Raw genomic sequence first — 15,877 nt, 5'->3', positions numbered from 1 at the left:
CACTTCATAACACAAGGACGGATGGACGCGGCTGAAGGAAAACAAGACAGGAAGAAAAAATTGAAACAAATGAAGTAAAGTTATGTTATCGTGGTTAATGTTTCCTATATACTCTTCATCATGTCAAGATTTGTGGCTCCAGCTGTTGATATGTTTGGACTGGATTAAAAAGGAGTATTTGGCGATTCATTTTAAGGTACAGCTCTACATATCGTCGCGGGAATACTAATTCAAGCACACGGAAGCAACGTACTTACGCGGAAGCCCAGGGCCAGGCCAGGCTGGGCCCGTCGTTGCGGCGCTGGCCCCATGATCCAATCAAGGAGGAATGGCAAACCGACAAACTGGCAGTGGCAGACGGGTCAACATGGAACAAACGGACGAGTCACTTTGTCCAGACACGTCCATTACTAGACCAGAGCTAGATGGAAGTCCAGCCTCTGCAGCAGGTAATTTTGTGTTGAAATAAAAGTTGAAAGTAGATGATGATGATGATGATGATGTAGTCAGGACTGTCAAATATCATATCCGGAACTTATGCAGGATTAGAAAATATCTTGACGAAAGTACCACTCATGCTGCAGTCCGTGCCTTAGTTTTATCTCGTCTTGATTACTGTAACAGTTTGTTGAGTGGCACAACAGCAAAGAACATTCACCGTCTTCAGCTTCTCCAGAACCAGTCTGCACGCCTCATCTTCAAACAACCAAAGAGCACACACACCACGCCCTTGTTGAACTCTCTGCATTGGCTTCCTATTCAACAGCGAGTGCTCTTCAAGACCTCCACCCTTGTCTTTAAGTCGTTACACTATCTCTCTCCCTCATATCTTACTGATCTCGTTCATGTTACTGTTAGGCACTCCAGTTACAACCTAAGATCCAACACTCGTACAGTTTTAGATACCCCAAGGTGTCGAACCAATGCTGGTAAGCGGGCATTCATAGCCACTGCTCCAAAATCATGGAACAATCTCCCCAATTTTGTACAAACTGCTGATTCTCTAATGACTTTCAAAAAACACCTCAAAACACACTTGTTTAACTAATGCCCGCTTACCAGCACTTGTTCTTGCTCTTCTATTACCTGTCTTACCCTTTATTTTGTTCATTCCTATATTGTTACATACATGTCTGTTGTTAAGCATCTTTCTATTTTGTTAATTGTTCATTGTATATGTTAATTAAGCGCTTTGTATCTACTTGTAGAAAAGGCGCTATACAAATGTTCATTATTATTATTATTTATGTATTTGATAATTCAAACTGGAATTATTTTGACTTGGAGTCTTGGTAAAGAAAACGAATGTATAAACTGATAAAAAATTACTTTTTTTTTGTATGTTTGACTTGGAGCAAATAGAATAGGAATGAAATAGTTGTGTCACTCTGACTCTGATCTGAGATGAGACTGAGCTGAGTCATGGTTACATCACCAATTTGCAATTTACAAGATAAAAATATAGCTACATCCATCATACATGTATTTAGAATTAAAAGGTAAAAATAATAATTACATTCACTACGCAAAACTTTGCCGTTACAGGGACTTGATCCCTGGATCAAATGATGCATAATAATGCACTCACTTAAAGGGGGTGTAGACTGATGAGACTACGTATCTTTCCCGTGGCCTGACTCAGGGGCCAATCGGTATAATACGACTATGGATGACGCTACTGCAGCAATCACGTGTGACTTGAGTGTGGAGAAGCGTGAGGAGAACTTGGTCTGTTTCGCGAATGCTTTCAATGAAGAGTTTAAGTCGCTGACTACAGTCAAGCAAGTCCATTTGTTTAGGTGCAGTTGTCTAAAAGAAGACGTAGATGGTGTTAACCAGTATTTGCCAAGCTACACTCCCTTTAACCTAGTGCTGTAAGTCAGACGCTATGTTCGTGTTCGGTTCGGTTCGGCAGAGTTCGGCAATTTTTCACCCGAACTTGGTTTGGTTCGGGGTTCGGTAATATAAAAGCAAGCAGCGTTATAGCCACGGCGGTCGGCACTGGGCGGGCCGGCCGGCAAGGCCCGACCAGCACGAAGGACTTCTGCCCACTCCTGCTGAAAAACAGTGCTTCCGACCAGCACGAATTTCACGTTAAAAAACTGCTCTAAACGTAATTATTTGTGAAGAGAAGTACTACTTACATTCGTATTTCCGTTTTGAATCGGGTTGTATTTTCAATTTTAAAAGAATCATGTTTTCAATTTGTCAATAAATGATAATTTTGCAAGATTTTCTGATACGGTTGTTGTCTAATGTTAGAGTCATGAAAGATGCCATCTTGAATAGCAATTCAGGCTCGTCAATAACTGCTTTTTATAAGTTTTTATTTTCAATAGGAAAAATATAAAATCCCTATTTTTCCTGAATAAATAAATACCATACTATAATATATATTTATTTCATTATTTATATTGTAAAATTTCTCCGATATTGTTACAATTAATTTTTTTGTTTTGTTAAATGGGTTTGAGCTGAACTTGTTTTGATCACGCACATGTATTCTTGTTTATAGCTTGCGATCGCGACGTAGCGTGGTCAGGATTTGGGTTTTAAATGGCGCCAGTGAAGTCGCGCCCACCACTTGATAGCCATAAATCACAAAGGCAGAAAATGGGAAAAAAAGTAAATATAAAATAAGCAATCATGACATGAAAATTAGGTACAAAATGACAAGTTTAGTTGCTTTCGAAAATGTTAACATTTTTCTGCCGAACATCCGAACCAGGCCTTCGCGTTCGGTTCGGTTCGGTTCGGTTCGGAAGTGCCATGTTCGGCGAACTTCCGTTCGGTTCGGCGGTTCGGCTACAGCACTACTTTAACCTCTAAACCACAATATCTATATAAATTATATGATTTTGACTTATGAATACTGTTAAATTTCCAGTGTTCAACATAGGTTCTGATACAAATGAAGAATACAGTAAAAGATTATTTGTTTGCCTTTTCTATCAAACCTTTCTTCTTTTCTTTTTTTTAATTTCTAGGACAAGATGAAAGCAACTATGAAAACAAGAAGAACAATGAAGAGGAGACAACATGTCTACAGGAAGAAGAAAATCAGATCAGCGGGAATGAGGTGGAGGACTTTGTTGATATGTACATAGAAGAAGGAGTACCCTCTTCCGATGATGCTGGAGTTCGGAATTCAGCCATAACATCGCTATCGGATGATTCTCTTAGTGGAACCGTTGAGAACAGTTATGATGAGAATTCTGAAGGTGATGATGGTGATGGTTGGATGAGAGATGACAACCCTCATACAGGTAAAAGCGATGGACGGTTGGACGCAGAGCAAGATGACATCACTTTCAAAGATGAGGATATTATGGAGGAAGGTAAATAAAAACAAACTATGGTGGCATATACAGAATGTTATAAACAAGAGGCGGAATTCTCTCATGAGGGGAGGGGATGGGGGGGGGGGGGGTAGTGATGCTTATTTTTCTGGGCTGCCCTGCATATTTTGACCCATTGCAAGTTGCATTTTTGACAGTACCGTCTTTGTTAATCCTTGACCTGAAGGGGGGGGGGGGGTCCTGTGGATTGATTGTAAGCATTGAACACTGTAGACCCATCGTTTCCCTTGGTTTAAGGTCTTTGGAGTGTATGTTGGTTTTATCCCTGGACAGTCGGGTTTTTATTTATAGCTGATTCAACTTTAGGTTTGTGAATAGTAAAACATGTAAACATAAAATCACGCTTTACACTGTGATGATACCTAGAGAATGCATAAAGCATACTGTGCATTGCATAGTTCTATGCTTTCTACAAAAGATGAATCACATGATTTTATTTATTATCAAAGAAGTTCCATGAATAATGATGGCAGTTCCTTATAGTCATATGAATACCGGTAGTCATACTGTACTCTGACTGTACTGCAGGTCTTTCATTTTGGTTACCGGTAATCATGTCTGAGTCCACTACACTTTACAGCTAATCTGGCCTTTTCTCCAACAATAAAGCCAACACAGTATTACCTAAGTCAATAGCAATGTTAAACCAATTCCTACTTGAACCTGGTGGAATGGTGGTTCCTGTATTAATCCTATCACCTATGAGAATTCAGTAGTCATGGGCTTAATATCTATATGACTATTAGAAACCTTGATCTTGACAGTGTGATATGTTTAAATTTTCATATTTCATATGAAATTTCTCCAAAAGTTTGATTGTAGACAGATATTTTTTTGATGAAATATTACGATATAAGAGATTATTGGTTTTTGTTAAGATTCATGGAAGAACAACATTAATCAATTTCACCTTTCTTCCTCACAGATTCTCTTCAGGACAATGACGATCATCATTTTCAACTTGCAGACGATGCATACCTTGGAATAGAGGCAGGGGATGACAGAAAACACCCAGATGACATCGATGGAAAGCCTGGGACAGCGATTGCAAGCACGTCTTCAAATGTTGACGGAAATCCTTATTACTGTGCATATTGTTCTCGACCATTTTCAAAGAAAACTCATTTTGTTGAACATCTCCGAATACACACTGGAGAAAAGCCTTTCCAGTGTTTAGAATGTAAGAAGTCCTTCATCACAAAGTCTCATCTTACCAGACACACCAAGTTACACAGGCTAGACAAAACTAATACTGGCAGGTATACTTGTTCGTATTGCCATCTGGCATTGCCTTCAGAGAATCGTCTTATTGCGCATATAAGAATACATACCGGAGAGAGGTCTTTTGAGTGTAGGTTGTGTAGTAAAACATTCGCTAACAAAGGTCATCTAGATGAACATAACAGAATACACACTGGGGAGAAACCCTTCGAATGTCCTAAGTGTAGTAAATCATTCATTACTAAGTCTCACCTAAGGAGGCATTACAAAGTACACACTGTAGAAAAGTCTAAGAAACGTCATAAATGTTCGTATTGTGGTGCTGTATTTTCTAGAAGGGTTCATCTCGTTGAACATGTAAGATCCCATACTGGGGAGAGGCCTTTTCCATGTTCTAAATGTAAATGGTCATTCATGACAATGTCGCATCTAAGGAGACATCTAAGAACACACAAACTAGACAAAACTTATGTGTGTAAACACTGTGGTAATAAGTTCTCTAAAAAGAAACAACTTGTTGAACATGTTAGAAAGCATGCAGGAGGGAGAAAGTTCCAGTGTACAAAGTGTGATAAGTTCTTCACTAAACAGTCTCAACTCACAAATCATACAAAAATACACACCAGAGAAGAAACAGAGCCAGTAGAAACACACCATGTTGAAGAAAGCGTTCGAGATGAACATACAAAAACAAGTCACGGTTTTCAAGATGCTTGCGGCATTTCTTTATCTGAAAACTTCCCCCTCGATGAACACATAAGGACTCGTACCAGGGAGGAGGTGGAGAATTTTCAGTGTTCTGAATGTGGTGATGTGTTCACTTTAGAGTCAGATCTTATGGCACATAAGAAAACTCATAAAGGAGGAAAATGTCTTCAGTGCTCGTATTGTGGCCGTACGTTTACTGGTAAGAATCATCTAATTGAACACGTAAGAACGCATACCGGTGAGAGACCTTTTCATTGTCCTCAATGTGATTGGTCTTTCATGACAAAGTCGCATCTAAGAAGACATCTGAGAACACACAATCTAGACAAAACTTATGTGTGTAAACACTGTGGTAGTATATTTTCTAAAAAGAATCTTCTAGATGAACATGTCAGAAAGCATAAAGGTGGGAAAAGTTTCCCGTGTCTCGAGTGTGATAAGGTCTTCACTAAACAGTCTCATCTCACAAAACATTCAAAAATACACACCAAAGAAGAAACAGAGCCAGTGGAAACACATCATGTTGAAAAGCTATATGGGTGTACATATTGTTATGTAACATTCTCTGAAGAAAGTTTGCGAGATGAACATACAAAAATTCATACCTTACACATTGCAGAAAGTCCAGAGAAAGATCATCATAAATGTTCTTATTGTGGCTTTACTTTCCCTGAAAAGTGTCATCTAGAGGAGCACATCAAAACTCACATTGGCGAAGAGGCAGAAGAGAATTTTGAGTGTTCTGCAGGTAGTGAAATAACACATATGACAAGTCATGATGTAGATGTAAGTCTTGAATGTTCATACTGTGGCAGTTTATTCTCTGAAAAGTTTCTTCTAGATGAACACATAAAGATTCATACTTCAGAAGAGAGGGAGGAGAATTTCCCGTGCTTGGAGTGTAACGAAATATTCACTACGCAGTCAGATCTCGAAATACATATGACAAGTCACGTTTTTCAAGATGCTTGCTGCAGTTCTTCATCTGAAAAGTTACCCGACGATGAACACAAAAGAACTCATACCGGGGATGAAGTGGAGAATTTCCAGTGTTCTGAATGTGGTGAGGTTTTCACTTTAGAGTCAGACCTCATGGCACATATGAAAACTCATAACGGAGGAATATGTCATCAGTGCTCGTATTGTAGCCGAACGTTTGCTGGTAAGAATCACCTGACTGAACATATACGAACGCATACCGGTGAGAGACCTTTTTCTTGTCCTCAATGTGATTGGTCATTCATGACAAAGTCGCATCTAAGAAGACATCTGAGAACACACACAGGGAAGAAACGCCATGAATGCGGTTATTTTTCTATGAAGTTTCTTGATAAAACGCATTTAAACGATCATGTGCGAACACATACCGGAGAACGGCCTTTCCAATGTTTTGAATGTTTGAAATATTTCAACTCCACGGCTAGTCTAAGAAGTCACATGAGAACACATGCTGGAGAAAACTCTCATAGGTGTTCTCATTGCTCCACTTCGTTCTCTATGAAGAGTCATCTAACGGAGCATCTAAGATCACATGTGATAGAAGAGCCTCTGACTCATTCTGGGTTACACAAGGAAGATAGCTGCGATACAGAGAATGATGAATCTTCCAACTGTTATACATTTCCTGAAGATATCAATCAAGATGTGCAGATGGGAACAGATTTCCAGAGTTCTGAGCATTCCGAGTCGTCCACCCCCGAGTTGGATCTTGCAACAAATATAGAAACTCCCGAAGTCAAGAAGAGTCTTGAATGTCCTCACTGCGGCCGTAATCTTGCTACCAAGCATCATCTGATTGAACATGTCCGAATTCATACAGGGGAAAGACCCTTCCATTGTTCAGAATGTGATTGGTCGTTCATGACAAAGTCTCACCTCAATAGGCATTTGAGAACACACTCTCGAGGAAAACGTCACAAGTGTTCGCACTGTTCGGATACCTTCACTTCAAAGAATCGTCTAATGGAACATCTAAAAAAGCATAGAGAAACACCTCATCGGTGTTCTGTTTGTAACTCGTGGTTCACTACCGAGTCTAATCTTATGTCGCATTGTAAAGTACACAACATGGATAACGTGGAAGCAATGGATCATGATTCTACTCCTTATAGCAGTACAGCTTATAAAAATGATAGTGTAGATGAACGTGTAGCAGATTCTCAGGGCTCTCGATGCATTGACATTTGTATTAATACAGAAACAGATCTCATAGCGCCCAGTAGAACACAGGGTGTTCAGAGGATCTATGAGTGTTCTCATTGTACAAAATCATTATCCGACATTGGTAAATTCGTTGAGCATGTCCGAATGTGTAACAAGTCCTTCACAACTAATCATCGTAGGAAACATTCCAAAAGACTTGGTGCAGAAAAGGCTGATACAGGCGGTCATATGTGTTCATATTGTGGTTGTACATTCTCTGAAAAGTGTCATTTGGAAGAACACATAAGAATTCACACTGCTGAAGAAGTAGAGGAGAACTTCCAGTGTTCTGAGTGTAGTGAGATATTCACTACACAGTCGGATCTCATGATACATATGAGAACTCATGATGGAGGAGAGTCTTTCATATGTATCTATTGTGGTAGTGCATTCTCTGAGCAAGGTCTACTAGATGAACACATAAGAACTCATATGACGGAAGACTCTGAGGAGTTATTCCATTGTGTAGAATGTGATGAGCCATTTGTGACAGAGTCAGATCTCAAAACACATATGAGTACACATGCTTCAGAAAGACCTTTTCAGTGTACCAGTAAGTCTTGTGGTATTAGATTTCCTGAAAAATGTCAACTAGAACAACACGTTTTAATCCATAATGAGGTAAAATCAGAGGAGAATTTTCAGTGTTCAGAATGTGGGGAGATGTTTAGTTTTGAGGCGGATCTCACAAAACACATGAAAGCAACTCATGATGTACGCAAGCGCCTTGAATGTTCCTATTGTGGCAATACATTTGCCAATAAGTATCATTTAACAGAACATGTCCGATCTCATACCGGTGAGAGACCTTTTCCTTGTTCTGAATGCAGTTGGTCCTTCATGACAAAGTCCCATCTTACAAGGCATATGAGAACACACGCTCGAGAAAAGCCTCTCAAGTGTACCTATTGTTCGAGAACATTCTCTTCGCTGAGCTATCTCACTGCTCATGTTGAGAAGCATACAAGAAATGCACCTCGCTGTTCAGTGTGTAACGAATGGTTTCCTACTCACGCTAGTCTAGCTGTGCACTCTAAAATACACACTGAAGATGACTCTGATACTGGAAATAGCAGTACACTGTCTAAAAACGGTAATGCAGATGACCATGATGGAGAAGATGTCCATAATTCTGAATGTAGTGAGGTGGATACCACACAAAGTCAGACCAATGATGGTGAAAAAGCTTATCAGTGTTCACATTGTGCTGAATCCTTTTCAGACAAAATTCAATTTGTTGAACATGTTAGGAGTTGTAACACATTATTCGTCTCTAAATCTCGTCTCAGGAAAATTTCCAAAGTACATAATGCAGACAATCCTGAGACAGGTCATCATAAATGTATTTATTGTGGCTGTACATTCTCTGAAAAGTGTCTTCTAGAAGAGCATGAAAGAATACATACTGATGAGGAGGTTGAGGAGAGTTTCCAGTGTTCTGAGTGTAGTGAGATGTTCACCACACAGTCGGATCTCACGACACATATGAGAAGTCATGATGGAGAAGGGTCTTTTGAATGTATCTATTGTGACAGTTCATTCTCTGAACAAAATCAACTTGATGAGCATGTCCTAATCCATACGGAGGGAAAATCAGGGGAGGATTTTCAGTGTTCAGAATGTGGGGAGATGTTCACATTTGAGTCGGATCTCTCAAGGCACATGAAATCTCATGATGTACGCAAGCGCCTTGAGTGCACCCACTGTGGCAATACCTTTGCCAACAAGTATCATCTAACGGAACATGAAAGATCTCATACCGGTGAGAGACCTTTTCCTTGTTCTGAATGTGATTGGTCCTTCATGACAAAGTCCCATCTCAGAAGGCATATGAGAACACATACAGGGGAAAAGCCTCATGAATGTACCTATTGTCCTTTGAAATTTGCTGTCAGGACGCGCTTGGTTGAACACATAAGAGTCCACACAGGGGAAAGACCTTTTCAATGTACAGAGTGTTTCAAGTTCTTTACCTCAAAGTGTAACCTCAGGAGTCACATGAAGTCACATACGGGATATAAGCCGTATCAGTGTTCCCACTGTTCTAAAGCGTACACTAAAAAAGGTCATCTAGCTGACCACTTAAGAACGCATACAGGAGAAAGGCCTTTTGAGTGTTCTCAGTGTGACATGGCGTTTATGAGAAAATCTCATCTTGAGAAACATGTAAAGTTACACAGTGCTGAAAAGTCGCAATAAAGGTTCCTCTATTTTCACGAGTTTTTGACAGTAATTGATTTGTCTATTGGTTTTTCTAAGAGTAGGAATGAAAACATTCCTGAAACCTCAGTGAACAAGTTGAGAAAAATAGAAGACATGGTGTTAATATTTGATAATTTGTTTGTACAGCAGTATTAATATCTATAAGATCATATCATCATTATAACTAGTAATTTCACAGACAATCCTACCTCTGTAACGACCCTTACAATGTTGCTTCATATATAATCATTTATACTTATTTTCAACGTATATATATGCGAAGTCAAAATGGACTTTGAACATGTTTGTGTATTTTTCATATTTTTGTAAATTGTTTCAAAATCTTCTAAATGGATACCGGTATTTCAAAACCCAATCTGCAAACCCTTTGCTTTCTTTTTTCAATGATTAATATGTTTTTTTCATCAAAGTAATTGCCATTCAAAATCATATGTTTATGTAAACCTAAAGCAGTTAATGCTTTTCTTCAAAGTAGACTTGCTTCAGATCAAAATTGATTTTTAATGACATAACAGATGAAGGTTTCAACTATTATATCCCACCTCTGCCATCACTAGCTACTAGAGGGATTACATTTATAGTGCAATAGTTGCATTAAAGGGATCCGGTATTAAACTTTGTCTCAGATTTTGAAACAAAATCCTGCAGGATTCAGCTCATGCCGCAATCATACCGGGTGATTAAAAACCTGTTTGTCAGTCAGGAACCCCATGACTTTTACAAGCCGATCGCCTGTCTAATTATCAAGATATTTATGATTGGAATTACAAATTTTAAAAACCGTTTGCCAAACGTTTTTCATAACAGTACAGTCTATTGGGGAAAATGAGTATGGTAAAACCGGTCACTCAAAGATTTTTACTTTTTTGCGGCACTTCTTGATCATTTTGAAGCACAATTTTTTAGGGCTTCAATATTACACCATATCACAGACACTGATAACATGTAGGGCCGTGCATCTCAGATTTAATATTGTTGATCATTTGTCATTGATTTGGCTAAACATGAGCTGCAGTGCCCTCAAAGTGCAAAATTATGTAACACTATAGTTCCACATAACAATACCTTAAGAAGTCAGCATTATATACAGTGTCATGATTGAAGAAGTGAAAGGTATAATCTTGTTTTAGTAAAATTGATTTCTCATCGTCATTCATGGTTTTAAATACTTTTTTTGTAGTGTAGAATTCAGTCACATTTATATATATGACATGAAGGCACTCCATGAATCATTGGACCAGGCAAGGCTCACCTGAATCACATGCATGTTTAAGCACAAAGCTGTGTATGAGGGATAACACACCCTTGTAGTATGAAAATTTGGTCCAAACATTTCATCTATATCTCCATATCTCATATATGGGGGCATTTGAAGAGGAAGCCTTTTCTGGGAAAATTTCCATTAAAATTTATTCCAAAGTGACATAAAAAGAATGAAAAAGTTTACAAATTTTTCTTTGACGCATTGTCATGTTAATGAGAGAAATTTTCCGTCTACGACAAATTGTAGGTATTAGATTTAATACTCTCATGCAACATTGTGTAACGAGACAGAGATAATGTTTATTATATTTAAAAAAAAATTGAAATAGACTTCTGACTTTTAATTTTTTACTGAACTTATGAAAACAACTCTAATGAATTAATTCCAAAATTGTGATCTGAGAAAGTATTATTATGTTGTTAGAAAATATGTTTTGTAAATTAAGTTGCAAAGAATCCATTACTTTTGTATCCATTGGCTTCAGGTACATATCGTCTGCTGGAAGCCATATGCATGGGTATTAACTTATTCTTTAAAGCAGAGTTAACCCCCTTCTTGCTCTCAGCCGCCAGTTAGTAGTCCTCCTTTTTATGCCATCCTAGCTTTTTTATTGCTTTGGTGATGCCCAAGGCTCTATTCGATGTATTTTATTCATGAAACACAATCGCAACTACAGTCAAACCTGTCTATAGCGACCACCCAAAGGAAACACAAAAAGTGGCTTTTGTAGACAGGTGGTCTTTGTAGAGAGGTTCCTTTAGTACATGCTCAATGAGAAACCATTTTTAAGGGAAACAACAAATGTGGCCTTTGTAGACAGGTGGTCTTTGTAGACAGGTGGTCACTAAAGCAGGTTTGACTGTATTTAAAAAATAACTCAATACCCCTTCTTATATCCCATAGAAATCATGTTCAGATTATGTATTACATCATTGTCATGTTTGCAAATTTCAATCGGCAACTCACTAGGCTATTTAGATTGCCTTAAGTTGATCTTTTTAAAGCCCCACTGTCCTACTTGTAGCTACTTGCTCCCTCTATATAGAAAACAATACCTCATCGGTGACCATTGGTTCCCCATGATCCTCTTTTTCTTATGTTAATTGAGAGCCTGAGTTGATGAGATAGCCACCTGTCATTGACAGGTACAGAAGTACAGCCGGCATTTAAAGTAGTTGCAATCCTGTTATGAACATATTTGGGCAAATTATGAAATAGTGCTGTTGTATGCTGTATTTTTGTTCGTATTTGATTTTGAATTATTTTCATACTAACAAATCATGAAATGGCACAATTCCTTTTCCTAAGTGGAACATCTTTTACATGAATGAAGTAGTAGAATTTATATTTTTTTAATGAAATATATTGTACATCTTGCCTTATTTTTCCTTGGTGCTATCAGTTTTGTCTTTATATGTTGACATTTTATGCTGATATGAGAATCGTAGAAATAGACACAACAAACCCTTTTGTTTAATCTGGGACGATGTTTTTGCATTATAGTTACCCACATGACTATAATCATGATGTGTTTTGAAATTAAAGAGAAGATAAACCAATCTGAGAAATTTGTTGTCGATGTAGAACATTTATAAAGGGGTGTGCAGAAGAGAGAGAGAGAGAGAGAGAGAGAGGGGGGGGGGGGGAGGGCTATAATTATACGAGATTTAAGAAAATACAAAATATGTGAGAGAAATTAAAGAGTGTATGGGAACTTAGGCAAGAGGTAGAGAGTATTTGATCATGATTGCGAGGCTAGAGTACTTTGCATCCTTGATTGCTTACATTATTGTTCTCTATGCTATGAGCAATGAGATGATAAGTTAATATCCTATCCATTATCCAGGGGCGGTGGAGTGTCTTACAAAGTGGGGGGGGGGGGGGGGGGGGGGGGGATACCAACAAAAAGTGGCATCTTCAAAGAGAAACCTCAAAGTGAAAGTATGCCTTTTTAGACATAGGTAATATACACTACATTGTGATATTGTCAGGGATGATTTCAATGTTTTATTTTACTCCCTTTACATGATGATCCAGCCGTGTATGGTCTGAATATATTGACTTGCAAGCAAGCAAAATTCGAAGTAGGGGATAAATACAAATCATTTCTCCCATCTCCTCGCCAAATTTAGTGATGCTGTTGTTAATTCATCTTCTTGTTCTTATACCCATGCATTCACCCATTTCTTTTTTTCTCCATCCTCTCTCTCTCTCTCTCTCAGGGGGGGGGGGGGGGGGGAGGATAATGGAATGGGCACGAAGATAAAAGAGCGGTGTATAATGAATTAAATTTGTCTGCAACTAGGTATATATTCCACCTTAGTCGGAAGAAACAACAAGGCAGTTTTCTTTCCTGCTAGCCATTTTTCCCAGTTAACGCCCTCATCCTCATCCAAAAATGACCTGGCAATGCTCTCATATAGGCCTATATCTTTTAACTTCCAAAGGTTTATCCCAAGTCCATTCATTGATGGGAACTCCCACTAAATGCGCACAAAAATTCTCTCTCTCCCCCCCCCCCCCCCATTCTCTTCTTACCCTCTCTCCCTGTCTATATTCTCTTTCTCTCTGCCCCTCTCTAGGCGTTTCTATAGGCTATCATGTTGTACCATAACTTTTTGTTTCTACATAGCTGGGTGTCCAAAGGTCATACACAAACTCTTTTGAAAATATTCATTTTCTCTACAATGCATTCAAATGCCGGGATCCCCTTGTAGATTGAGTGCCGGCCCTAGCTTCTGCCTTATCAGGAAGTATTGATGCCGTTGATTTTGAGCCTTCGATCTTCAGTGGTTTTCTTTTACTCCTCTCTCTCTCTCGCTCTCTCTCTCTCTTTCTCTCTCTCTCTCTCTACCCACTTTGGCAGATTACAAACTGAAGTATTCCGATCGAGCTAAATACAAGTAAAATAATAGGTGGTAGGCGTAAAAGACGAGCAGGACACAAATTGATTTACATTATTTTCCTTGTCTTTACTGAGGTGTACACATTAACAAACAAACAAACAATACATAATAAAAGTCCGTGGAAAATTGTCATTCAAATGGCAAATATTACGTCGACAATTTTGTGTAATCCAAATATCAATTCCATATGTGTTTTGAACACGGAAGCTCAAGGACGTGACGCTGATATGTTCTTCATGAATCTATTATGCATTTTCTGTGATATTATTGACCCATATTTTTTAACCAATTTTAAAAAAGTTGAAAGAGGATATGAAAAACACATCAAGATATGTACAATTAGTATAATGGATGAAGAAGCAAAAGGTGCACAACATTTTCTTTGGTATGCTTAGAGTACCGACATATGACCCGTTTCCTACTGAACTTCAGAGGGATTAACTCCGCGTTTGAGAATAAGTTAATACCCATATGGCTTCCAGCAGAGTATACTTGAGGCCAATGGATACAAAAGTACTTGATTCTTTGCAACTTTACAAAACATATTTTCTAAATACAAAATAATACTTTCTCGGATCAACTTGATATTTGGGAATTAATAAGTAGAGTTGTTTCCATATGTTCAATTAAGGTCTTTTTCAATTGGTAAAAAAAAGTATAATTGACATAACTCTCTTCCTTGTTCCATAATGTTACATGATTATATTTAATACCTACAGTATGATAATGTATCAAAGAAAAGATTGAGAAAAGATGAAAAAAAATTCTTGTTCATTCTCGTTATATCACTTAATGAATGGAAGAATATTATAATGGATTGCTCTTCAAATGACCCATATGAAAAATGATGAGATATAGATGAAAGTTTGGACCAAATTTACATACCACATGAATGTTTAAAACTGTAATCCCACATACAGTTTTGTGTACATGCATGTGATTCAGGTAATGAAAGCAAACTAAGTGAAATTTGTCCTTCCCTGGTCCAATGATTCATGGAGTGCCTTCATGTCATCATATTTAAATGTGACTGAATTCTACATCACAAAAAAAGTATTTAAAACCATGAATTACAATGTGAAATCAATGTTATTAAAACATGGTTGCCTTTCACTTATTCAATCATGATTATGCTGCCCTCTTGAGGCATTGTTATGTGGAATTAGCCTTTTTGGGGCACTGCAGCTCATGTTTAGCCAAATCAATGACAAATGATCAGTACCTAATGCAACTATTGCACTAGAAATGTTATCGTCTAGTAGTGATGGCAGAGGTGGGATAAAATAGTAGAAACATCCATCTGTCATGTCATTAAAAATCAATTTTGACTTAAAGCATGTCTACTTTGAAGAAAAGCATTACTGCTTTAGGTTTACATAAACATATAATGAAAAAACATATCAATCATTGAAAAAAGAAAGAAAAGGGTTTGCAGATTGGGTTTTGAAATACCGGTATTCATTTAGAATATTTTGAAACAATTTACAAAAATATGAAAAAATACACATACATGTTCAAAGTCCATTTTGACTTTGCAAATATATGTTGAAAATAATTATAAATGATTATAAATATAGCAATATTGTAAGGGTGGTTAAAGAGGTAGGATTGTCTGTGAAATTACTAATTATAATAATGATATGATCTTACATATATTAATACTGCTGTACAAACACATTATCAAATATTAACACCATGTTTTCCCTTAAGAAAGGTAATACAATGTTTTGGGAAATTTTGAAAATTAGGTGGATAGTGATTCTTCAAAATTTTGATATATTTGGAAGCCCCTGTGGATGTTTTTTAAGCACTAGAAAGTTTAGCCCCTAAAAACACTTCTGCTTTCGAGAAAAATTGAATATAAAAATTTACCAGTGCTCCCGGTAAATTTTGATAAATTTCAAATAGCGCCTACGGCCGTACTATGGTAGTTGCGACCATGAAAATCTCAGAATATGCAGCTGCGATATATAATTTCCAAATGGGAAAAGCCA

General features: G+C 37.7%; 1 protein-coding gene across 1 annotated transcript; it reads left to right on the top strand.

Moving 5' to 3' along the window:
* LOC100893627 (zinc finger protein Xfin) lies at positions 1–10,473 on the top strand. The gene is made up of 3 exons (XM_030980010.1): positions 1–449; positions 2,988–3,338; positions 4,285–10,473. Exons 1-3 carry the CDS (start codon positions 329–331, stop codon positions 9,687–9,689), a joined length of 5,877 nt encoding a protein of 1,958 aa, XP_030835870.1. The 5' UTR covers positions 1–328; the 3' UTR covers positions 9,690–10,473.
* Positions 10,474–15,877: the final 5,404 nt, after the last annotated feature.

Source organism: Strongylocentrotus purpuratus, unplaced genomic scaffold (assembly GCF_000002235.5).
Source record: "Strongylocentrotus purpuratus isolate Spur 01 unplaced genomic scaffold, Spur_5.0 spur5_scaffold_10, whole genome shotgun sequence".
NCBI classification, from domain to species: domain Eukaryota; kingdom Metazoa; phylum Echinodermata; class Echinoidea; order Camarodonta; family Strongylocentrotidae; genus Strongylocentrotus; species Strongylocentrotus purpuratus.
This window is presented reverse-complemented; position numbering and strand designations above follow the sequence as displayed.

Coding starts and splice junctions, on each gene's coding strand:
- LOC100893627 (XM_030980010.1), top strand. CDS start 329: ATGGCAAACCGACAAACTGGCAGTGGCAGACGGGTCAACATGGAACAA. Junction 450..2,987: donor AAGTCCAGCCTCTGCAGCAG/GTAATTTTGTGT, acceptor TTTAATTTCTAG/GACAAGATGAAAGCAACTAT. Junction 3,339..4,284: donor TGAGGATATTATGGAGGAAG/GTAAATAAAAAC, acceptor TCTTCCTCACAG/ATTCTCTTCAGGACAATGAC.